Here is a 25,856-nt window from a genome sequence, read left to right as displayed (position 1 = left end):
CAATATTCAGGACCATTTGAAAATATCTATACTAATTTTACTCAGTGTTTATTTCATGGAATTACCAGTGAAAGTTTTGTGCGTCTTTCTCTGACAAGATCAGCTCCATAAGCACTCACTCTTCAATATTCAAAGGAAAAAAATACTTCTGTCTTGGATGTATTCTCCTCTTTCTAAAAGATATTAGATGCTAGAAACTGAGTCACCTACAGTACAAAAATAACCTACAATGGTATGATGCAGAAACCTACAATACAAGCACATAAACTGCATCTTTAATCTTTTCCATTTTTAACATACATATTTTGTTGGCTGTATTTTGATTTATGTTTATATTTGCTTGTTGCTTTGCTTATGAATTGCACTTGAACAAGCCTATGCTACTTTTGAAGAGATGACATATTTTTGGATTTTAGAGCTACAAATTAATTCTGAATCAAACTGATACAGTGGAAACCAAATACTAACATTTACTAGCATTATTTTTTTTTTGTTGACAGTACTATTATTCAGTGAGGATATTTCCTGGTCAAGAACCTGCTAATGTCTGGGTGGGCTGGATTACATCTGACTTTCACCAGTATGACACAAGCTTTGACTTGGACAGAGTGCGTACTGTCACAGTTACATTGGGAGATGAAAAAGGGAAGGTTCATGAAAGGTTGGTTAAAATTTTCTTAAGAAGATACATATTTTGTATCCATAAAAGCAACTAACAATTTATAAACTGTAAATCCACCCCATTTAATGTAATCAGGTTGATGTAAAAAAAAAAAAGTAGTAGGAAAAACTGTAACTTTACTTGTTCTCTCTTGCTTGTGAAAAAACTGTGGAGTAATGATCTAACCAAATCAATAGGCACTGAAAAGTAAAATAGTGCATCTTTTCTATGTAGTTTCAGACTATGATCCTGTAAATACTGACTTCTGAACTGGTACAAAGTAGATCAAAAAACCTTGTAGTATTTTTGGACCTTTTTGGTTTTGAGCAGGCCAAAATCAGTACAACAGCACTCCTCTCAGCACTTCAGCTTGTGGTCTATGCCAGAAACTTTGTGTTATGCTTAACATTAAATGACTTAAAACATTAACTTGCAAAGTCAGTTTTGTCTCTTGGAATTTTACAGAATATTTGAGCTTGATCATATTTTGTCATCTTCAGTTTTTATTTTTTCAATTATGAAGTCTAGGTTTCATTGAATTTTGGCATTGGTTATTGTACTCATACGCCATGTATGAGTACAAGTTGGGGACAGACCTGTTGGAGAGCAGCGTAGGGGAAAGGGACCTGGGGGTCCTAGTGGACAGCAGGATGACCATGAGCCAGCAGTGTGCCCTTGTGGCCAAGAAGGCCAGTGGCATCCTGGGGTGTATTAGAAGGGGCGTGGTTAGCAGGTCGAGAGAGGTTCTCCTCCCCCTCTACTCTGCCCTGGTGAGGCCGCATCTGGAATATTGTGTCCAGTTCTGGGCCCCTCAGTTCAAGAAGGACAGGGAACTGCTAGAGAGAGTCCAGCGCAGAGCCACGAAGATGATTAAGGGAGTGGAACATCTCCCTTATGAGGAGAGGCTGAGGGAGCTGGGTCTCTTTAGCTTAGAGAAGAGGAGACTGAGGGGTGACCTCATTAGTGTTTATAAATATGTAAAGGGCAAGTGTCACGAGGATGGAGCCAGGCTCTTCTCAGTGACATCCCTTGACAGGACAAGGGGCAATGGGTGCAAGCTGGAGCACAGGAGGTTCCACTTAAATATGAGGAAAAACTTCTTTACGGTGAGGGTGACCGAACACTGGAACAGGCTGCCCAGAGAGGTTGTGGAGTCTCCTTCTCTGGAGACATTCAAAACCCGCCTGGACGCGTTCCTGTGTGATATGGCCTAGGCAATCCTGCTCCGGCAGGGGGATTGGACTAGATGATCTTTCGAGGTCCCTTCCAATCCCTAGCATTCTGTGATTCTGTGATTGTGGGATCTGCTGTTTTCAGCTACAAGGCCCTGTTGGTTGCAGCCATACAAAGTTTTTCTTAGTCCACTACATAAAGTTTACACACCATCCATAAATTTGTCTTTTGACATTCAGTATAAAACGCAGCAACTGCTATATGGTGTGCGCAGGAGAGAGCATGAGCCCTGGACAAGGACGTAACAATAATGGTCTGGAGATTGGTTGCTTGGTTGATGCTGCCAGTGGCCTGCTGACCTTCACAGCTAACGGCAAGGAACTAGGCACGTACTATCAGGTGGGTATTTTTTTGATGATGTCTTCCAGTGGGAAGGGGGAAAAACAAATCCTCAGACTGCATCTGATTAGAAACTTCTGTACAAGATTGGAAGAAAAAGTAATTGTCGCTGTTATGATAGTGATTGTTCCCTCCTATTTTCTGGGGTTTTTTCAAAGACTTGCACTTATTGACTGTCAATACAGGTATTAGGGTTTTTTAAAATATGTAATGGTGTTTTGCTGTCTTCAGTGGTTAAATATTTGTGCATCTTTGATTTAGGTTGAACCGAGTACAAAGTTATTTCCTGCTGTATTTGCTCAAGCTACAAGCCCCAATGTTTTCCAGTTTGAACTGGGAAGAATAAAGGTAAACAATGCTTGGTTTTGTGGAGGTTTAGGACTAATATATCATATCATATTATCTTTTTTTGCCCCATTTTTTGCCTGCAATGTGTTCTTCGTATTGGGCACATTTTTATGATTCCAAGTGTTTGCACTATTGCAATTTTTATTCTGAACTCAGTTTCAAATCCTTCATGTATTTAAAACACAGTACATTGAATGAGAAGCGTTGCAACTGATTAGAATTGGCAGAGGATATTGCAAAGTCCCATTGAATTTTCTGAATCTCATACTTCATGATAAAATTAAATCACTGGGGTCAGTAAGGCAAATCTCTTATTCTACAAACAGAGCGTGGATGACCAGCGTATCTGCAGATTAGGTTAGGGTTTTAAAGTACATTCAAACAGTGCACTCAAGAAACTAAACTGAAATTCGCTTCCTTGCTTGGGACACATGGATGTCTAAGAAATCAGAAGAGGTAAAAGAAGAGTGGAGTTCAGATATCTGGGCCAAGGAAGTGACCACACATTCCATTCATGTTTCTGTTTCAAATTTAGCTATTTTAAAAAATTTGTTATGGACAATGCTCTCTTGCTGCTAATCTGCCAACAGTTCCCAGCTGGTTTTACAAAGTACTGAAAATGTTAATTTCCTGTTGCACTGTATTTTACTGTACTATATATTGAGCATATTTCTTGAAAAGTATCATATGTTCATTGTTTGGTAAAGATGATTGATTAATGTTGGGACTTGGTGATCTTAAAGGTCCTTTCCAACCAAAACGATTCTGTGATTCTATGATGAAACCGATTGTCTCTTCTGTTGGAATTTTCCAGAACGTAATGCCATTATCTGCTGGCTTGTTCAAAAGCGAACACAAAAACCCAGTTTCTCAATGTCCTCCACGTCTCCATGTCCAATTTCTGACTCATGTGCTTTGGAGCAGAGTGCCAAACCACTTCTTGAAGGTTGATGTCTCTCGGATCAGTGAACGTCAAGGCTGGATGATACAGTGCCTGAATCCTTTGCAGTTCATGGCCCTTCATATTCCTGAAGAAAACAGGTTGATGTTTGTTTGTTGAAGTATATCAGAGCTAGGTTGGGATTCTGAAGGTAGACATGTAGTAAAATTTGTATAAGAAAAGCCCAAGGTCTTCTCTGTGTTTGTAACACATGTAAATAAAGGCAGTGTGTTTTGATTTAGATAATATTAAAAATTAATCTTATTTTTCAGTGTTTTAAAATCTGCCTCCTTTTGTTGTTTTTCCAACCTCTCCTAGTTTCTCTCCAAACTCTTCAATAGTATAGATAGGTTTTGAATAAAAATGAAAGGAACTCTGTTTATAAATTATTAAAGATAATACGTAAGATAGGTAAAGATCTGTTTTTGTGGAGATTTTTTAAGATTTGTGAGTAATTTAATTATTCAATTACTTTAATTTTCCTAAATTTAGTTTAAACAATTGAAGAAATTTAACTTTGTGATTTCCTTGTTACCCAAATATCTCAGCATTTTGCTAGTGCCAAAACTGAAAATAAAATCGCTAAAAAATTAGGTAAGAATTCTAAACAAACAACCTCGCCCTGGAACCCTCTGCAAATGAACTGGTTAGTCTTGTTGTTTTGCAACCCCAGATCTAAAACCAATAAATGATACAAATATCTCAACCTATAGTAGTTTTAAAACCTTCATTTTCAGTTATCCAAATTCTTATTTGTAGTATGAAGAAGTATTCTGTGTTAAGTAAATCATTTTGATCTTTCCCCACTGAAAGTAATTGAAGTTGCACTTCAGGAGCAACTTGAATGAATTCCTGATTGGACTTTGTCCTTAGTTCTTGATTCTTAGGTTGACAGTGTTTCTCACATGAAAGCTGAAACGTGGAAAAAGTTCATCCTTAGAACTGATACTGTGCCAATGTTATCCTTAGGGAGAATTTTGAATTCCTTCACTTAAGTAAGTTCTTGCACTGATATGGAATTTACTGTATTGTTTTTTTTTCTCTGCAGAACAATTGATATTTTAGAGCTGACAGAACAAGAAGAGTTGCTGAAATTTCACTACCATACCCTCCGATTATATTCAGCTGTTTGTGCTTTAGGCAACAACCGAGTGGCCCATGCTATGTGTAGCCATGTGGATGAATCTCAGCTCCTGTATGCTATTGAGAATAAATATATGCCAGGATTATTACGTGCAGGATATTATGACTTGCTCATTGACATCCATCTCAATACCTATGCAACTGCCAGGTTAATGATGAATAATGAATTTATAGTTCCAATGACAGATGAGACCAAGAGTATTACTTTGTTTCCTGATGAAAACAAAAAGCATGGCCTCCCTGGTATAGGACTTAGCACTTCATTAAGGCCGAGAATGCAGTTCTCCTCTCCGAGTTTTGTAAGCATTAGCAGTGAATGCTTTCAGTTCAGTCCTGAATTCCCTCTGGAAATCTTAAAGGCCAAAACCATAGAGATGCTGACTGAAGCTGTTCAGGAGGGCAGCCTCCATGTCAGAGATCCAGTTGGAGGTTCTACAGAATTTCTGTTTGTTCCTCTCATCAAGCTCTTTTATACCCTCCTAATTATGGGTATCTTCCACAATGGGGATCTGAAACATATCTTGCAGTTGATTGAGCCCCGGGTTTTCAAAGAAGCAATAAGCCAGGAGGATGAAATTGATTTCTCAGAGAAGGAGCTGTGTTCAGATGAGCTCAAGTCAGAAGAAGGAGAGGAAGAAACCAGAGGGGAGCAAGTGCCAAAGGAAGGACTCCTTCAGATGAAACTTCCAGAACCTGTTAAATTACAGGTAACTGTCCCAGTTTCATTGGGATTTTGTTTCAGTTTGTGGCCATCCATGGTGATCAAGGCCCTTAGCAGTTAAATCCAGGGCAGCTGATCCAGGCTGGCCCACACGTGTATTCTATGTCATGGACATCAAGTTCACTATAAAAGGGAGGGCTTGCTGGAGAGAGGTGGGGCTCTTTTTGATCTCCTCTCTTCTCCCCTCCCTCTTCCTTATTCCCAGTGATTACTATTCTTGGATGACTTGCCAGTGCTCTGTAGATAAGTATAATTTTGTGTGTTTTGAGTTGTTATTGATATTGGTTTCTTTATTTTATTAAAGCTGTTTAACTTCAAACCCATGAGTCTCCCTCCTTTTCCCAATTCCATTCCTCAGTCAGGGAAGGGACGTTGAGTGAGAGAAAAACTGTTTATTGTTTAGCCCTGAGTGCGGGCTAAACAAAGACAGTAACAATATTGCTGTGATAGTGGTTGTTTTCATTTCTTCACAGATCCTTTTTTCTTCACTTGGTAATTTCTCTTTCAAGGAATGCAGCATTTTGATGTTAGTTAAATAGAGAAGTAATTTCCTTACAGGAAACAAGAAGATTTAGTATCTTCCTGGTAATATAAACTTGTTCACCATAGATCAAACAGCTGTTGTTTCATTAAATAGAATTACTTTCTCAATGACATTAACAGGGAATTCATCATTTCTATAGATCCAGACAGAAAGAAATTCCTTGGAAGCAAGGAGTAAATCCATTCTCTTATAACTTTTATTAAAGTCTTACTTTTTATATGTCTGAGGCACATAAATCTCTTGCAGATGCCACATATTCCTAGTGTAGGATGACTTCACATGTAGTAAATGACAGCATTAAAGATTTCAGTCGCTGCTGTAAGGATTCTATCCTTATTTGCATAATATACAGAAGATATTTCTTAGATTGCCAACTCTGCTTTCTCTTACGATACTGTTTTCTCAGATGTGTCATCTACTGCAGTACCTGTGTGATTGCCAAGTACGACACCGAATAGAAGCCATTGTAGCATTTTCGGATGATTTTGTGGCCAAGCTGCAAGAGAATCAACGCTTCCGGTACAATGAAGTGATGCAGGCCTTGAACATGTCTGCAGCCCTGACAGCTAGAAAAACAAAAGAATTTCGATCCCCACCTCAGGAGCAGGTACAGCTTACAATGGATAATTTATTTTTTGTTGTGTGCTATGTGTGGCAGAGTTCTGTTTGATTTCAGAGGTTTTCCTTTTGGAGATCAGTATCATTTGCCTTTCCTTTTTATTCTTTAAGATTAACATGCTGCTGAACTTTAAAGATGATAAAAATGATTGTCCTTGCCCTGAAGAAATTCGGGATCAACTCTTGGATTTCCATGAAGACCTAATGACACACTGTGGTAAGTCTTATTACCGAATATTTTTACTTTTTAAATAACATTAGCTTTAGAAGCATTTTTTCTAAATAATTTTACATAAGAAACACCAACTAAGTAGTCTATAGATTACACTGTATCAATATAAATACTATCAAATAAAGATACTCAGCTTGTAGTCAAAACCAAGGAAATGTTCTTATCCTCATATCTGGTCAGACTAGAAGGGAGTGCAGTATGTTTTACTTCATGAGGGAAAAGGGTTTTTTTTCACCCATACAACTCTGTGGGAATTTCTTTGGGCTTGATGTATTGGATAATGCTGTAGCTCACTTATTTTTCAAGGGCTTCCTCTGCCCTATTCCCACTGCCTTGCATAGGTTAGTATAGGTCATCTTTGCTGTATCAAGTTGACTATGGCGATGTTAACCACAATATACCATAATATTATTTGCTGATTCGTCTCAGACATGAATGAAGATCTAGAAGTTTATTATCTATTGAAATAGACTAAAAGGAGCAGTTAAATTTCTGTGGTTTTGATTTCTTCATTTTAGTTAATAAAAAACAATTAAATTCTATGTCATACTAAAATGTGAAATATAGTAACAATTTAAGTACAAAAATACCAATATAAAAATGAAGCGCCAAAATGTGTATTTTAAATGTCAAGCTCGTATCCATGAATTCTGCAAATTCAGTTATAGAGTAGTTTTGTTTGGAATGCATGCTTACTTACATGCGTTGAGGACTTTGTTGTTTTCCTGTTTGGAGGATACTCATCCCTCCATTTTGCTTCAGTACGCTGTTTTTAAAAAATAATTAAAAGATACATTTAGCAGACAGCATGAGCAGACAAGCAGCTGAACTTTCACATCGTGTCCCATTAGCTAGAAGAAACTAATGCAGGGATGTGTCATAATATTTTTTAAACTAATACTCTGGTCAAGGAAGGAGCTTTGGACGTGAGGATCTCTGCGCTTTTTGTCCTGAATTGCATTCCTTGTTGATCCCAGTTTAACTGGAAGTAACATGTTTAATTATTTAATTCACTACCTTAAAATATTCAAGTAAATAAAAACATGCCAACAATATCTGACTTCATAATAACATGAATTTTCTTTCTTGGCAGAGCAAGCACAGTTGATATCTTTGTGTATCACAAGACAATTTGGTTAGATTGGTCCATCTCAAAAATATTTCTGTTACCAAAATAATCACAGATTTATTAAGTTATCAAATATCATGTAAGGTCTTTAATGCAGCCTCCTACTCAAAGCAGAGTCAACGCTGAACTCAGACCTGGTTGCTTAGTGATTTTTGCACTTGGGTCTTAAAAGCTTCTAAGCACAACAATTACACAGTGTCTTTGGGCAATGTGTCACAGGGCTTGGTGTCCTAATGATGATTTTTTCTTTTTTCCTTATGTCAGTTTGGAACCCTGCCTGTTTTAGTTTGATAATTGTGTCTTTTTTGACCTCAGAAAAGAACATGGCTGCATTTTCTTGCTAACTTCCTTGTAGGTTTTGGTGGACTGCTATTAGGCCCACCATAAAGCTTCTGTTCTGTAGGCTGACAAACCCAGTTCCTTCATCCTCTCCTTATAGGACAAGTGGTGCAGCCACCAATCATCTTGATGGGCCATTGTTGAATGCTCTCCAGCTTTTCAATGTTTTTCTTGTATTGGGTAACCCAAAACTGGATGTAGTATTCCAGATGTCATCTCATGAGTGCCAAGTACGGGGGAATAATCACTTGCATTGAGCTAGTGATTATGTTTTTGCTAATATGGGATATGTTTAGCTCTCCTTGCTGTTAGAGTGCACTGCTTACTGGTGTCTAGCTTGCTGTCCAACAGGACCCCCAATGTTCTTTTTGCAAAGATGTTTTTTTAACCAGTTTATGCTTACCCTATATTGACACATGGGGCAGGTCTGTCCAAGTTGCAAAACTTTGCCTTTGTCCTTGCTGAACTTCGAGTATCCTGTCAGCCTGTTCCTCTACCCTGGTGAGCTTCCTGCCCTTGAGTGTGTTTTCTGCTCCCCCATCACAAACTTGATGAAGGTGCATTATGACCACTTCAAATAAAATATTTTTATTTTAAATGAAAAAAAAAAAGGAAAATTCAAATTAAACTGCCAGTTGACAGAAAACAAAGGTGAAATAAATAATTTAGAAATAACATTTGAAAGGAGAAGAGGCTTTATCTTTGTTTTTTCTATTTTTCTTTAGTCTTTTTACCATCATTCTCCTCTGTTCAAATTACTTGGTCTAATTTTGTCATTATTTTTCTTTTCTTTATGGGGAAATAGTAATTTGCATAATCTACAAGTAGAAAATTAATTTTGTGGGTCAGAGGATGCATTACAGTAGAGCAGAATTAATTACTCTGTGTATTCAAAATATGGCTATTGCAAAATACATAAAACAACTACATATCCAGAGTCCTATATTTGGTTGATTAGCCAGCGACCATTTGAGGATTCACATTTTGTGAAATGATTGAGAGACAATTATATTGAGAATTTGCAAATCAGGAGAGTACAACTAGAGCTCAGGGAACAGCATAACTGGGAAAACAGACATTTCATTTGAGTAATTTCAGAGCATCTCTGGACATTTCGATGTCTTTACTGTTAATTAGTTTGGTTGAAGAGACTGACATCCAAACCATTTTGTAATATGATTGTGTCAAATATGAAGTTACTGATGATCCTTGTTTAGTTTGGCATCAACTGCTCTCTTAGGGACAAAATATAACAAAATAACTTTTACTGGAAATGAAACTGTACTTAATGCAAAATATCAGACGAATCAAAACAGATGCAGTAAATTAAGAAGAATGACGTAATGTCGTGAAGAAACATCCTGTAAAATTCAAGACTGCTATAAAGCTCCCCACAAAACCCGTAACTTTAGAACTTACATTGGAAACGAAAAAATCTAGAAAAAATAGTTGAATGACCTTTTTACATGGAGCTTATTTTAGTGTGAGTGATAGGTATAGGTCAAGATTTTAAATTCTTTTACAATGTATGCATGAATGAATAAAGTTGAAAATCCCATGCAGTTCATCAATGGGAAGTGCAAAGTCCTGCACCTGGGGAGGAGTAACTCCAGGCATCAAGGACAAGCTAGGGACAAAACTGGAAAGTAGCTGGAAAATAGCTTTGCAGAAAAGGACCTGGGGATCCTGGTGGACAAGGTGAGCATGAGCAGCAATGGGCCCTTGTGGCAAAGAAAGCCAACAGCTGGGCTCCCCAGTGAGAGAGAGACATGGACACACTGGAATGAGTCCAGGGAGGGGCCATCGAAGATGATTAAATTCTTGGCGCATCTTTTGTACAAGGAGAGGCTGAAAAGTCTGGGGTTGTTTAACCTGAAGAGAAAGCTCATGGGGGGATTGTATCAATGCATATAAATACCTGTTGGGCAGGGGAAGTAAAGAAGGCTGAACCAGACTTTCCTCAGTGGTGCCTAGTGACAGCACAAGAGACAATGGGCACAAATTGAAATACAGGAAATTCTACTTAATTCTTTTTTTTTTCCTGTAGGGGTGATGTAACTCAAGAACATGTTGCCCAGAGAGGTTGCTAAGTCTCCACCTTAGGAGATACTCAAAACCTGACCGGACGTAGTCCTGAGCAGCCTGCTCTAGTTCAACCTGCTTTGAGCAGGGAGGCTGGACTAGGTGATCTCTAAAGGCTCATTCCAGCCTCAGCTGTTCTGTGATTCTGTAAAGCCTCACATGTATCTTTTTTACATTTTTATAGCTTGTTACAGTAATATGAAATAGCCACTGTATTGTGAAGGTGGCTACTTACTTCTGGCTGGTCACTAGAAAGTATATTTATTGTAACTTCAGTTCATCACTTCTATGATATGTTTTACCTAAAAATCTCCTAGTCTTTACTAGTATCAGTTGAACCATACTGTGTCAGTAGGGACTATATCTACACTTCTGAGCTACATATGTCCAAAACACAGACATCAACATTAGAATGGAAACATGCATACTGCAGAAGTTGACCACAGGAATATATTTACTGTATATTTTCTGTATGATAACACACAATTTATACAATAAATTAACAAGATTACATGCTATTATCTGCAGTTTCCTGCCTTGCACATATATCTGATCTATAATTGTTCCAAACTGCTGGTTAAGCATATCCCATATCAAACTCTTGTAGTTCTAACGGAGCAGAACAACATCATTCAGTTTGATTATGTTTGTACATACAAGATACAAAACATGTCTGTAACTTGTTTAGTTTTATTCTTTTACTATTTAGTGTATATTTTTTATTTCAGGAATTGAACTAGATGAAGATGGAACCTTGGATGGAAACAGTGATTTAACCATTAGGGGTCGCCTCCTATACCTTATGGAAAAAGTTACATATCTGAAGAAGAAGCAAGCTGAGAAGCCAGTTGATGATGATGCTAAGCCATCCTGTAAGCAAAATTAAATCAGTTTATTGTATCCTAATTTAAATGGCAAAAGAAGCAGAGGAGAAAGTTCTTTATACATTTTTCAGCCAAAACAAGGTGGATTTTTAGTGAAACATCTGTGTACCTTGAAGTTTGTACCTCTCACTCAAAACAAGCTCAGATGAAATTTTTATAATAGACAGATTTGTTTCCCAATGGGATGTAGTGGAAAATTTCTTCTACTGGCTTTTTTGCCCTTGATCCTTTTCAAAGTCATAATTTTTCCAGAATGTGTCTTGCTTTTTGCAGAATTAGTGCAGACTTAATAATTGCAGTAAGGTCCTGATTATGAGAACTTCTTCATAAAATCAGCTGCTGCAGCTTCAAATCAGTATTTGCATGAAGATTATGAAATTAAAGAAGACTCTGCAATTAGACTGTAATTTACAAAGCTGTACTTAGGAGAAACCTCCCCACCCAACCTAAAATTCAAGATTTGCTGATTGTGATCATTGCTCTGTCACTTTTCTGGCACTTTCTGCCTTTCCATTGATAAGAATCATTGCCAGTGACATCCAAGTTCTGCACTTGGTGCCAACTGATTGTGGAATTTTATTTGTTTTTTTATTTGTTAATGCTGATTTTATTTTTATGTACTTTTTTTCCTTTATTATGGTGGGTGGCACTTTCAAATGTCCTAATTTTTTATGCTGCTACCCTGCTAGCAGGTTTGAATTTCTGGGCATGCAGTTTAGGTGTTCTGACTTTGGTAAAAAACTTGGTTTCCATCATTGACTACACAGAATTCCTAGGGAGACTGGCCTTTTAACTTGGTTGCTTAATATCCTAAAGTTATGGGATGAGAATATTTCCCCAGGGTACTTATAATGAGATGGTTTCTTAGCTGCCAGTTATTAGTGTTAGCTTAGTGTTCTTTAAGTAGAAATATTTTTCTCCTCCTAAAAGCGTGCCTTCTAGCTTTGCAGTTTATAACTGTTATTTCAGTTATCAGGTAGTGATAATTATAGAGGCTAGGTCTATGCAGAATGTGGTGATGAATCCTACAGTTTCCTATTTTTTTTTTTTTGTAGTAAGCTTAAGCTCTACAAAATCTAATTCTGTCTCTCTCATGTTAGTAGAAAGACAGTATTATATTAAACTAGTTCCATATATCCCTTGAGAGCAAATAAGCATCCACACAACTCAGTATTGTGATGGCTAGGTTGCTTGGGTTCTTCATTGCAAGCAAGATAACAGCCAGATCCACAGGTGGGTGGGATGCAGTATTACAGTTATCAAAACAGGACGAAATGACAGCCTGCTCATGGGATTCTTCACAAAGAAACAAAGGAAACTTATTATTGTGTCCCTTCTTGTCATTATTTATTTCAGTCCTTCTGAAATATCGGTTCAAACACATTTCATACTTTTACTTATTTTTAATGTGTTTTTATTCTAAAAATGCTATGCTGTGTGACAATGGAAACACCTATAGGACAGTGTTAGGACAGTAACAATAAAATACAGTACTATTGCTCTTTGTTTCTCTTACCCTGTATTAGCATATCTTAGCACAAATTCTCTTCTTTGTTAAATATTCTCTTTTCTGTAAACTCCTGTCCCTTCAATATCTTTCTTTAAGTACTTTTACTTTTTTTTTTTTGAGTTTAGCCTGAAATTGCATCTGGTTTACTCCAAAATCATGTTGCTATCTCAACCCATAGATTTCTAATTTGAAAATATTTTTGATGTTTGGTCTGCATCAGCCACCTTCTTCAAGATCAGGATATTGATTAGGCAGTTTATTGAACTTCAGGAGGGTTTATCAAATTGCCCTTGTCAAACTTTCGCTGTTATCCACTTGACATGAAAATAAATTGATGAGTTGGGTAAGTATTAAAGGTGCAATTCTTTAGTGTGTAACTATCAGGATATCTCAAGAGGATCCTGAATTGATTTTATGAAGTCTTGCAAACCTGGAGGGAAGTTAACCTGAGATGGGAAAAAGAATATTATTCAATTGTCTTTACCAAATACTTTGTCTTGACTTCATGAGTAATTTTTCTAAACACTACTCTCAAATCTTAACTGACATTATATAGCTTGTCTATTTTAACATATGACTTTCCAAAATATAAATATATACGTATATATCCCAACTAATAAAAATTGTCAGTGAGAATACCAGGTACGAGTTTCTTGCTTCATTAGAGACTGAATTCAAAGTATGCAAATAATGATTTGCCATTTATTTGATTGGACTGTCTTAATTTCTATTTCTTTTGAAGGGCCATTGGTTTTGGCAGAGGACTAAGTTAAATTATTCTGGTTTGTATGTTATAAAATTTTGAGTGAATACAGAGCTTAGACATATAAATAAATAATACAGCATTTACATGTGCTAGCAGTATGTTTTTTCCAGTCTTAGTTCATAATATGTAAGAAAAACTCTCGGACCTGAATTCCTGGAAAAATCCTGAAAGCAACATGTAGAAATAAATGTGATCACTTTGTGAGCATCTTGTATATTTTCATAATTTTGTTAGTTATCAGATTTATTTCCTGTATTTTAATTTTAAATATAGGCTTTTGGTTTTGAGATGTTTCCGATTCTCTTGTGTGATTTTATTTTCCTTTGATAGTCTGCTAAAGAAATACCAAGAAAAAGGTGTTGCATACTGGGTTCTGAGGGACTACCAGTAGAGAGATGAGCAATTAATGGTAATTTTGTGATTTATGTATTTTCTTCACAGCTACTCTGCAGCAATTGATTTCGGACACAATGGTACGCTGGGCCCAGGAATCAGTGATAGAAGACCCGGAGTTAGTGAGGGCCATGTTTGTATTACTCCATCGCCAATATGATGGTATTGGTGGCCTGGTTCGAGCCCTACCAAAAACCTACACCATAAACAGTGTGTCTGTGGAAGACACAATCAATCTTCTGGCATCCCTCGGCCAAATCCGTTCCTTGCTTAGTGTCAGAATGGGGAAGGAGGAAGAGAAACTTATGATTCGTGGATTAGGGTAAATAACTGGAGTGTAACATCTCTTTATTTACAGATATTTGTTATGGCCAAGGTTATATATGAAATTTGAATGTGAGTAGTCTATATGGGTTTAAATGCAGACACTGGTATCAGTTCTGTAGTATCTTCAGTCGTAAGACAGAGCCTTTGCAGCATTATATGCATCATTTTTGGAGAGAAGCAAATGACATCTGTAAGACTTCTTGTGAGAAAAGTTGAAAACATTTATGTAATGTTTTATGATATTACAAAATATATGTTGTTACCATATTTTAAATAGTATGGCTGTGAAGAATACTATCAAGAATACTGTCCATTTTATATGAATGCAGTGCCTGGTAGCTCTTGAGACATCCAATTTCCCCTAGCAGTCAGCTAATGGAGTTGTGTCTACATGTGCCTGTACATATGCCATCTTTTTAATTGCACTGAATGTGGTTGGTACTATTTGAACTATGAAGTAGTTCACCCAGTCTTATTTTTCCTAATTATGATTAATAATAGTGAAATATAGCCTAATAAAGACTACAATTGGAGAAAACAGTAAGGAAAACATGATCATCTCTACTAGCAAAGAATTGGGGTTTTTTTTTTCCTCTCACTTTTTTCAAAGAAATTTTACAATCTGAGATGTCTGGTGAGATTAAACATCAGCTGTTATCTATTACAAATCCCTGATCATCAGCAATGACAACCAAAGATAGCATTATGTAAAGAATGCCAGGAATGCAAGGAGAAGAGAAGCTTTTTTTGCACAAAATACCTTTTTTTTTTTTTTTTTTGAGCTTACTGAAAACCTCAAATATCCAGACAATGTCTATACATAATTTTGTTGTGTTATTATGAACAATGCCTACTTCTTAGCTTGCCAGCAGGTCCTATCAATGTTCCCCAGTTGTTGCAATGTTCAATGTACTCATGCTAAGGCTTTGGCAAAGGGAAAGTCCATCACCTGTTGAGAGACACAAAATACTGGTATTTCTACATCCACCTTTGTACTTCAAATTTGATCTGTTACATTTCACTTAACCTAACAAAGTCTAAAATGAGTGAGCGATTACTAGATTCTGGCATTGTTGTGCCTGGGAAAAAAACAATCTTGGGGGTTTTCATTTCATGTTCTGCTTTCTTTTTGTTCTTTTACATTTTTTTCCTCAACGTTTTCTGCTACAAATTAAAAGCTAAGATTTTGTGAATCTGATTTAATTTTAATGGTTTTGGTGATATATGAAAGTCTGGTGTAAGGAAGAAAGAGTACTTCCTGTTAAGCTAGTGTTCTCACTGCCTGTTCCTGTCACCCTTCTTGGTAGCCTCTATCATATTCTTGCTTATCTGGTAGATTACCCAGCTGTGCCATTTGTAGCTTTTATAACCTAATCTGGGCTCCAGCACCTATTTAGAAATGCCAAGTTTTTTGCTGCAAGTGAGAAGTATTCCTTTCTTTCAGCTGAGAAATGGAAACATCACTCATTCCTGCTTAAAAACTCAGTTTCCTCAGAAATACTGTTAAGATTTTTTTTCTGAAGTGTGACATTTCATAATGCAGTCCACAGTTAACAGGACACTGAAAGTGGATGTACTTTGCAAAGTAGTGTAATATTGCTGGCCAGCCCCTGACGTGACGTTTTGACTTTCTGTACTGTATTTCTGTGAAAGAAAACTGCTGTAGACAAATAAGACTTCAGAATGACCTGGCAGATTGGTACCATCGAGGTCTTTTTCCACAGCATGAAGCATTAATGCAGAAAGGAGATGTGGTATGGATAGCTTTTGGAGGCAGGGCCTATTCTCTGTCATCTCTGATACGAAGTCCGGTGGTAGGCTTTGGGGGAGAAAGATCAGCTACTCTTTCTGTGAGTTACTGGGAGTCAAAAACTCTGATAGTGCTGCCTATGTCAGACATACTACATGTGTTCTGTTGCATGACTGATAGATTTGTAGTTTTTAGAGTGATGGAACAGTCCTCTTCACGTCTCATACTTTGTAAGGCTGAAATTTGCCTTGCCTGATCGCAGGAGTTTTAGGTCAGAAAAAAAAAAGACTGCCATAAAACATACAATGAAATTTGAACAGTTGTCAACAGTATTTTCTATAGTGACTTGCTATGCTTTTCTCGCATGGCCTGATTGGTTTCATTTCATTTATGCGTTGTGTGTGATTTCAAGACTAATTACAGTTTTTAGAAATTTAATTACTTTTTAAACCAGACATTTTTATTGGACATAACAGGTCTGCATAAAATATTGACATTATAATCTTCAGGACTGATTTTAAAGTATGTAAATCTGTTCTGCAGAAATATGTAGGAGAGAAGAGTTCTTTTGAGCAGTAATGCATGAACTAAGGTTAATATTTATGCAGCTTCTGTTTCTGATGCTTGTAGGGTAGCTGCATCTACATTCTTTCCCCTAAAATTGTTTTTTCTTTGTTTTTATGGCAGACTTCAAATGTCTCAAGGTTGAAATATTCTGAAAAGAGTGCTTTGTCAAAAATATGGAGTAGTTGAATTTAAAATTTAAGCTAATATAGCAGTTTCGATCACGCTTTTGTCAGAAAATATTTTTAGATCTGGAATGGAATTTCTAATGAAAACAGAAGAGCATTCTACTCTGGTGTAATCAAGTGGTGATTAGGGCAATAATACGGGAAGAGACAAGTCAGATTCTTCCACAATGTGCATAGAAAAATAGACTATCAGGAGAGATTGAGACTCAACCTGAAAAAGTCCCTGAGGTTATTTCACCTTACGTGGTGAAGAATTGCACAGTACATCAGCTTTGCAAATGACATAATAGGTAAACTATTGGTCCATAACATATTAATCCAATTTTTATTTTGTTTTCCTGTAGAGACATCATGAATAATAAAGTATTTTACCAACACCCAAATCTCATGAGAGCTTTAGGCATGCATGAAACTGTCATGGAAGTGATGGTAAATGTGCTTGGTGGAGGAGAATCCAAGGTAAAGCAATTCACTGTCAGAAGACAGAGAGTTTAGAATATAGCTGTTCAAAGCTTTATCCTGTAAGGTGCTGAGCAGTCACTGGAGGTACTGAGACCATAACCTCATACTAATTTCTATTAGCACAATGGTTGACTAACTTTTTAGACAAAAATCTATCCTTCCATTCTGGAGGAAGATATACTTAGCATTGTGATTTCAGATGCTTTAAAGAAAAAACTGCAAATAGCACTTTATGTGCTTACTGGGTTGTGAAGGGGAGATCTTTTTAAAACTAATTAAAAATTGATGCAGTATTAGTCTGTGAATGTGAGCATTCACATTCTTTCCTGTTCGAATCTGGAATTTATGAGTGAACCAAGCTTTTGTTTTTCAAGGTTGTATCTTGATCTTTGGGGCTTAAGGAGTTATTTACTTGCTGAGAAAGCCCTGTTGATTCCACGGTGAAACCTAAACAGTTAACTTCACTGAGGTGCAATGAATACAATGCATAAATATTAGTGTGTTAAAAGGCTGTTACATAAATGATCTTTTGCAAGTTTTATGCCTGTCTTTGAGTTTGTCTGGTTTTATTTGCTTCTTAGGAAATCACTTTCCCAAAGATGGTGGCAAACTGCTGTCGTTTTCTATGTTATTTTTGCCGCATCAGCAGGCAAAATCAAAAAGCTATGTTTGATCATCTTAGCTATTTATTGGAAAACAGCAGTGTTGGCCTTGGTAAGTAAGAAGTGTGTGGCTTTTGAGATTCTAAACCAAAACCGAAATCTTAAAACTTAAACTCTGCTGATTTTTATATATATATGTGTAAAACCGCCTGTGTTTTTCTGCATCCCTCTGTTTGTGTCTTCTGTTTGTGCTAAAGTTTCTCCTTTACCCAGTGCTTCATTAACTGTATTGCTAACTCTAAATGAACCCCTGACAGTAGCATTAAGTTGAGGTAATTAGTATATGCTTTTTTTGTATGTGTCTGGAATTTAAGAGAGAGTCAGTGTTTAGTTGCACATTTTGAGGAACAGAATAAAATTTGATTTTGATGAAGAGAATAATAGATAGGTGTTGGCAGCATTTAATTAGGGCTTACTTCTTACTGCTCAAGTTTGCTCCCCTGCATTTTCTTCTGTAGACTGTTCAGTATACACCTCTGGCAGTGGGAGAAATACAGAGCTCATTTGCTTGGGTATGCATATACAGATGCCCAGAAATGAACCTTGAAATTTTCTTAAAATGTTAGCCTTTCTTTTCTAGGCTGAAGTATTTTAGAGGAGATACATTTATCTTTTATTTAATTTAGTACTTGTAATTGAGAATATATAATTATTTAGAATCATCAAGCTAATTTCTTTAAATGATCACAAATTCCATATTAATGTACAGGTACAGGACAGAAGCACAAACTAAAAATCTTTTTGGACAGAAAGTGCCCAAATCAAAAGCATTTGGAGTGTTAATATGAAAACCTTAGCTTTTTCTAATGCTATGATGACTGCCATTTTTAAAAGAAATATATGACACATAATCTTGTATTTTAAAGCTTAAAGATATTTTCTATTTCAATACATTTGATAAAACGTCAGTGTTCTAGACATAAAATCCCTGCTACATTTCCTCAAAACAAAGTTGTGTGAGTTAGGAAAATTAGAAAGAATGAGATCTTAAAACAAAGTATGTGATGAGAATAAGAATGTGTAGGAAAAGTTGTTTCTAGCTTGAATATCTACATTGTATTTTGATTTCATATCAATGTCAAATTTCAAGCGAGTGCATGATGATTTATTATAAAATGAGTGGTATAAATGATATGCTTATAATCATGTCCTAACTAATCACAAATTTTTTTTAATTAAAAAAAATTTTTTTGTTAATATATTTCCTATGAACTTGTTGGTCTTTAAGGTGGTATTGAAACTAAATGTTATCTTAACAGCCTCTCCTTCTATGCGAGGATCAACTCCTTTAGATGTTGCAGCAGCCTCTGTGATGGATAACAATGAACTTGCACTAGCTTTACGGGAGCCTGATCTGGAGAAGGTTGGTAGCTTCTTTATCAAGCATTTTTTTCCCCTGTAGAGAGGGAAAGATCCCTGTTTTCTGGAGTAATCAAAATCTAAGATTGTAAGAATAATATGGGAGTTTTAGGTACCTTTCAGAGGAAGACTATCAGGATCTGATTGTTTGTTCTTTCTGCTGGTGGTCTGGATAGTTGAACTGAGATTATGGTTATTACATACACAGGTGTAACCAAAAGGAATTGCCTCAAGGGCAGCTCTTACTTTGGGAATAGTGGAGTCCACACCCAACAAAACTTCATTGCTAAAATCTTTCTTTATTCTGTCTTGATCATGACATGCAGTGGTGGCATAATGCAATAGGGGTTCCTAGAAGCCTTGTGACAACTTGTTACAATATACGACAATTTTTAGTAGAGATATCTATCTATATCTATCTGTATTTTTCCCTAACATTTAAACCTGCTTCAGAAAAGATTGAAGGAATTGGGATTACTTAGACTAAAGAGTAAAAAATCTCAAAAGAGCATGTGACAATTGTGTAGAATATGTAAATTGCTGCTGCAAGAAGGAATAGAATAATGGTTAATATGTCAGTGGTGGATAAGAAAAGAGGCTTAAGTAATGGAAAGACAGATTCAAGACAGACATTAAAAAACACTTTCTAATGGAAGGTAAGACAGTGGAATACATTGTCCAATTTGTTTGTGAAGACCTCCCAGTTCTGGAGATCATAGAATCATAGAATGTTAGAGGTTGGAAGGGACCTCTGGAGATCATAGAGTCCAACCCCCCTGCCAGAGCAGGACCAGTCTAGGGCAGGTTACACAGGAACGCATCCAGATGGGTCTTGAAAGTCTCCAGAGAAGGAGACTCCACAACCTCTCTGGGGAGCTCGTTCCAGTGCTCTGTAACCCTTACAGTGAAGGGTTACAGTGAACCCTTACCCTTACCCTTCTTCCTCATGTTGAGGTTGAACTTCCTGTGCTCTAGCTTGCATCCATTGCCCCTTGTCCTATCGCAGGGCACAAGTGAAAAGAGGTTGCCCCTTTCCTCTTGACACCCAGCCCTCATATATTTATACATGTTAATCAGATCCCCTCTCAGTCTTCTCTTCTCCAGACTAAAAAGCCCCAGGTGTCTCAACCTTTCCTCATCAGGCAGGTGTTCCAGTCCCTTAATCATCCTCGTAGCCCTCCATTGGACTCTCTCCAGTAGATCTCTGTCCCTCTTTGACCTGCTGTGCCAGCTGGACACCCACAAGGCTATGGGCCCGGATGGGATTCACCCGAGAGTAATGAAGGAACTGGCAGATGAACTTGCCAAACCACTCCCGATTATCTACCGGCAGTCCTGGTTAACTGGAGAAGTTCCAGCTGACTGGAAATTAGCAAATGTAACGCCCATCTACAAGAAGGGCCGGAAGGATGATCCAGGGAACTATAGGCCTGTCAGCCTGACCTCGGTGCCAGGCAAGGTGATGGAACAGATCATCCTGAGTGCCATTACATGGCACATGCAGGACAATCGGGGCATTGGGGCCAGACAACATGGATTCATGAAAGGCAGGTCCTGCTTGACCAACCTGGTCTCCTTCTATGACCAAGTGACCTGCTTAGTAGATGAGGGCAGGGCTGTGGATGTAGTCTATCTAGACTTCAGTAAGGCATTTGACACTGTCTCCCACACCATCCTCCTAGACAAACTGGCTGCCTGGGGCTTGGATGGGTGGACTCTTTGATGGGTTAAAAACTGGTTGGGTGGCCGAGCCCAGAGAGTGGTGGTGAACAGGGCAAAGTCCAACTGGTGGCCGGTCACTGGCGGTGTTCCCCAGGGCTCAGTTCTGGGGCTGGTGCTGTTCAATATCTTTATAGATGATCTAGACGTAGGGATGAGTGCACCCTCAGCAAATTTGCAGATGACACCAAGCTGGGTGGGAGTGTCGATCTGCTGGAGAGTAGGAAGGCCCTACAGAGGGATCTGGACAGGTTAGATAGATGGGCCGAGACCAACGGCATGAGGTTCAACAAGAACAAGTGCCGGGTCTTACACTTTGGCCACAACAACCCCATGCAGCGCTACAGGCTGGGGGAAGAGTGGTTAGAAAGCGGCCCGGCAGAAAGAGACCTGGGGGTGCTGATCGACAGCTGGCTAAACATGAGCCAGCAGTGTGCCCAGGTGGCCAAGAAGGCCAGTGGCATCCTGGCCTCTATTAGGAATAGTGTCGCCAGCCGGTCTAGGGAAGTGATCGTCCCTCTGTACTCGGCACTGGTGAGGCCGCACCTTGAATACTGTGTCCAGTTCTGGGCCCCACACTTCAAGAAAGATTTTGAGGTGTTGGAGTGAGTCCAGAGGAGGGCGACCAAGCTGGTAAAGGGTCTGGAGGGTCTGACCTATGAGGAACGGCTGAGGGAGCTGGGGTTGTTTAGCCTGGAGAAGAGGAGGCTCAGAGGTGACCTTATTGCAGTCTACAACTACCTGAAGGGAGGTTGTAGTGGAGTGGGAGTCGGCCTCTTCTCCCAGGCAACTAGCGATAGGACAAGAGGACAAAACATCTCACCAGCTTCTATCTGACTAAATGGACACGAAGACCAGCAACCTGTTTCCAGAGTGAATTGCCTCCATAACTGGATGCTTAGGGAAAAATAAGAACACATTTGATGTCTCCCTCTAACAGAATCAAAGAAATCTTGCTTGCATAGGACTTTTGGATGTCATTTAAGTCCAGCCTCCCACTCAGAGATGAACTTTGGAAACCTCCAAGGATGGGGGTTCCTGGATAACCTGTTCCAGTGCTGCACCCCCTCCTAGTGAAAAGGCTTTCCTTATGTCCAGACTAAACCTTAAAACCCACTATTGTGGGTACCCCAAAACATCTATTTCTTTCACTCCTTATGAGGCGAGGGAAACCATGTTGCAGAAGAGATTTCCATCACTCCACTCAATCTTGCAAGATAGAAAACAGATCAGAATTGGACTACTCAGGTTTGGTGCTGACTTCCAGGAGAAATTCATTCCATATTGGCTTTTCATTGTACTAGCTTCAAATTTCTCAGCATCAAGAGAAAGCTGGTCTGGAATGGATTGTGTTTCTTCCATCAAACCCTCTGATCTATGGAAAGCAGTTCTCTCATTGCACCTGACAATTTTTTAGCAGGTTCAGCTGGAAATGCGAACCTTTTACTTCAGTGCTACCAGAAGATTCTGAGTTCAGACCTCTTGGTGGCCAGGGACTATCTTGTTCACTGGTTGTGCAAGAGAATTCAAATGAGAAAGTGCGGTCGGTCAGCAACGTTAGAATTCACTAGGTTTTTCAGTCTACAACTACCTGAAGGGAGGTTGTAGAGAAGTGGGAGTCGGCCTCTTCTCCTGGGCAACTAGCGATAGGACAAGAGGACACAGCCTCAAGCTTTGCCAGGGGAGGTTCAGGTTGGACATCAGGAAGAATTTCTTCACAGAAAGGGTCATTAGACATTGGAATGGGCTGCCCAGGGAGGTGGTGGAGTCACCATCTCTGGATGTGTTTAAGAAAGGACTGGACATGGCACTTAGTGCCATGGTCTAGTTGACAGGGTGGTGTCAGGGCAACAGTTGGACTCGATGATCCCAGAGGTCTCTTCTAACCTGGTTGATTCTGTGATTCTTGAACTGGGGAGCCCAGAACTGAATGCAGTACTCCAGGTGAGGTCTCACCAGGGTAGAGTAGAGGGGAGGAGGACCTCCCTCGATCTGCTGGACACACTCTTCTTAATGCACCCCAGGATCCCATTGGCCTTCTTGGCCACAAGGGCACATTGCTGTCCCATGGATAACTTGTTGTCCACCAGGACTCCAAGGTCCTTCTCCACGGAGCTGCTCTCTAGCAGATCGCCTCCTAACCTGTACTGGTGCATTTTATTACTCCTTCCCAGGTGCAGGACTCTGCACTTATTCTTGTTGAACCTCATTAGGTTCCCCTTTGCCCAGCTCTCCAGTCTGTCCAAATCATGCTGAATGGCCGCAGAGCCTTCAGGTGTATCAGCCAAACCTCCCAGCTTCGTATCATCAGCAAACTTGCTGAGAAGACACTCTGTCCCTTCACCAAGGTCGTTGATGAAGATGTTGAACAGGACTGGATCCAGCACTGATCCTTGGGGGACTCCACTGGTTACAGGTCTCCAGCTGGACTTGGCACCATTGATTACCACTCTTTGGGCTCTATTGTGTAGCCAGTTCTTAATCCATCTCACTGTCTGTTCTTCTACCTCACACTTCCTGACCTATAACCTGATGCTATAACCTTCGTAGGAAACCATCTGTCAGGAGTAATATAAGTGTGGATGATCCTTTCTTGGAACAGGAAGATGGACCGTGTGTGCTTAAAAGGACATTTTCAGACTTACTGTTCTTATAAATGGTCAGCAAAACGAAGCTATCTGAACTGGTTAAGGACTATGCTTACAGTTCTTACAGGGAGTGTTACTGCACTGCAAGAAAGGAAGAAAAAAGTGAAAACAAAAGGTTAAAATAAAAGAGTAGACCTGTGTGTTTTATTAGAAGACGTTTTCAAATATGGACAGTGTGTAGTTGGGAATATTACAAAACTGACTAATTTGTAATGCTCAGGTTTGCAAGAGAAATGGCATATAGATAGCAAAGCAGTGATTTAGAGAGAGGAAAAATGGTATTGAGATAAGTAAGGTCTTGCAGTTCATGGCAGAAGTAGGAGAAGACTGGGAAAATGAACTAAAAAAGAGGCTGCTCTTCTGATATGCCCAAAATATGATATGGTTTTGTCGGGGATAATAGAATGTGGACACCGTATCTGAAACAATGTATAAGGATGCTTCCCTTTGAAACCGCACTTCTCTTCTTTTTCACAATTGACATCTTTTTCATCTTACCTTGCTTTTAGGTGGTTCGCTACTTGGCTGGATGTGGATTGCAGAGTTGTTCTTTGTTGATTTCTAAAGGCTACCCAGACATCGGATGGAATCCAGTTGAAGGAGAGCGATATTTGGATTTTCTTCGTTTTGCTGTTTTTTGCAACGGTATAGTAGAAGCCTATATATTTTTTTACTTCCTTTAATGTTCAAATAAGTTTGTCATTTAAAATAGTAATACAAGCCAACGTGATAGTTTACCATAAATTTAAAGGACAATTTGCAGAAAGAGTAGAATTATTCAAGACACAGTAACTTAGATGCCCATTTCACAAGTCCTATGAGCCTATGTCCCATTTCTTAGATCCATCGTTAGTCTCTGAAATGCCCACATCTCCTTTGGAAGTAGAGCAGAGAGTCTTAAATCTTTTTATGATTAAACTCATGCTAGACGTAAAGCCAAACCTCCGTCTTTTGATGAAGATTTAGATAGTCCAATTTTAATGTTTAGCAGCTATATTGGTCCCTTCTTTAACACTCTCACTTGACTGAGTCTTTGCTACAAATCAGTAGCTTTAGTGATGCTTTAAACATCCTTTATTACATACTTACTATTTTGGCTCTATTTAATTTTGAATTAAATCACATGTCTTATTTCATAGCTTTTATTACAATAATAGAGGAGTATGTTTTCATGTAACTTTGTCATGATACTTAAACTGTTTTGTAGTTAAAAGTATCTACTGGTGCATACATTCTGCACTTTCCTGCACCTTTGATTATATTTCAGAAGTCTTTTTGATATAATCTTAAATCTTGATATTTGTTCTATGTGGTAGGAGAGAGTGTGGAGGAGAATGCTAATGTTGTAGTCAGACTGCTTATCCGTCGACCTGAATGTTTTGGTCCAGCTCTAAGAGGAGAAGGAGGCAATGGGTTGCTTGCTGCCATGGAGGAAGCAATACAAATATCAGAAGATTCAACAAGAGATGGACCTTCCCCAAGTAATGGATCTAGTAAAACCCTGTAGGTGCAGCAGCAGCAGTGGAATTGCTTACATTACCATAATTTTTATTTATTTGTTGTATAATCTTAGGCATAAAATGACTTGTTTGTTTTAACATGTGAATTATCAGCTGGATTCTTCCTTGGATTCTACGAAGGATAGAGATTTGTCTTCTGCCAATTAGTGCTTCCTCTGCACTGTTAAGTAACTCTCTCTAAATATTAAATACTCTTTAGAATTCTGTTTGTTTTTTGTCAGTCAGTTAAGAATCAATCCCCTGATGCAAAAATGAGACAGGTAAATGGTAACGATGCAGATGTCACTACAATCTTTTAGGGACAAATTCCATTCTGTGTTAGGCTGCTAAAAGTCCACTAGTTAACAGGAAGCCACTATGTGTAAGCTGTTACACCTGTGAGCAGATTTTCTTTATGTATTGCTGATGTAAAAACTTTCGTGTATTTTTTTAATCTTTTAATTGTTTTAATATTTAACTAATTACAGTGAAATGGAAGAACAAGAAGATGACACTATTCACATGGGCAATGCAATCATGACCTTTTATGCTGCTTTGATTGATCTCTTAGGACGTTGTGCCCCTGAAATGCATGTAAGTTTTATGTTTTCATGCATTGGAAAGTAAAGGCATAGTTGTATTATTGATTATTTGGTGGTTTGCTGTTTGGCTTTTTCACAATAACACATTATCAGGTATTAAAGCAGTGCTATGGCTACATAGTGTCTTGATGTACATAATGTGTTCATCTACTAATTTGCAGGGAATTTCTGTGAATTATTCAGAAGCTGTTCTT

The 25,856-nt window shown here is 38.3% G+C and overlaps 1 protein-coding gene across 1 annotated transcript in view; it reads left to right on the top strand.

Moving 5' to 3' along the window:
* RYR2 (ryanodine receptor 2) overlaps positions 1-25,856 on the top strand; it is a 332,243-nt gene that overhangs the window by 178,514 nt on the left and 127,873 nt on the right. The window contains exons 33-47 of the mRNA XM_068395937.1: positions 501-661; positions 2,074-2,233; positions 2,495-2,581; positions 3,396-3,622; positions 4,570-5,371; positions 6,336-6,536; positions 6,659-6,764; positions 11,058-11,201; positions 13,931-14,204; positions 17,056-17,170; positions 17,755-17,887; positions 19,095-19,198; positions 24,071-24,206; positions 24,878-25,064; positions 25,549-25,654. Of these exons, the coding sequence (XP_068252038.1) occupies positions 501-661; positions 2,074-2,233; positions 2,495-2,581; positions 3,396-3,622; positions 4,570-5,371; positions 6,336-6,536; positions 6,659-6,764; positions 11,058-11,201; positions 13,931-14,204; positions 17,056-17,170; positions 17,755-17,887; positions 19,095-19,198; positions 24,071-24,206; positions 24,878-25,064; positions 25,549-25,654 (2,943 nt within the window). The remainder of the gene's footprint in view (positions 1-500; positions 662-2,073; positions 2,234-2,494; positions 2,582-3,395; positions 3,623-4,569; positions 5,372-6,335; positions 6,537-6,658; positions 6,765-11,057; positions 11,202-13,930; positions 14,205-17,055; positions 17,171-17,754; positions 17,888-19,094; positions 19,199-24,070; positions 24,207-24,877; positions 25,065-25,548; positions 25,655-25,856) is intronic.

This window comes from Nyctibius grandis, chromosome 1 (assembly GCF_013368605.1).
Source record: "Nyctibius grandis isolate bNycGra1 chromosome 1, bNycGra1.pri, whole genome shotgun sequence".
NCBI lineage: Eukaryota > Metazoa > Chordata > Aves > Nyctibiiformes > Nyctibiidae > Nyctibius > Nyctibius grandis.
Note: the sequence above shows the minus strand (reverse complement) of the source record. Positions and strands in the feature narration are given on the sequence as shown.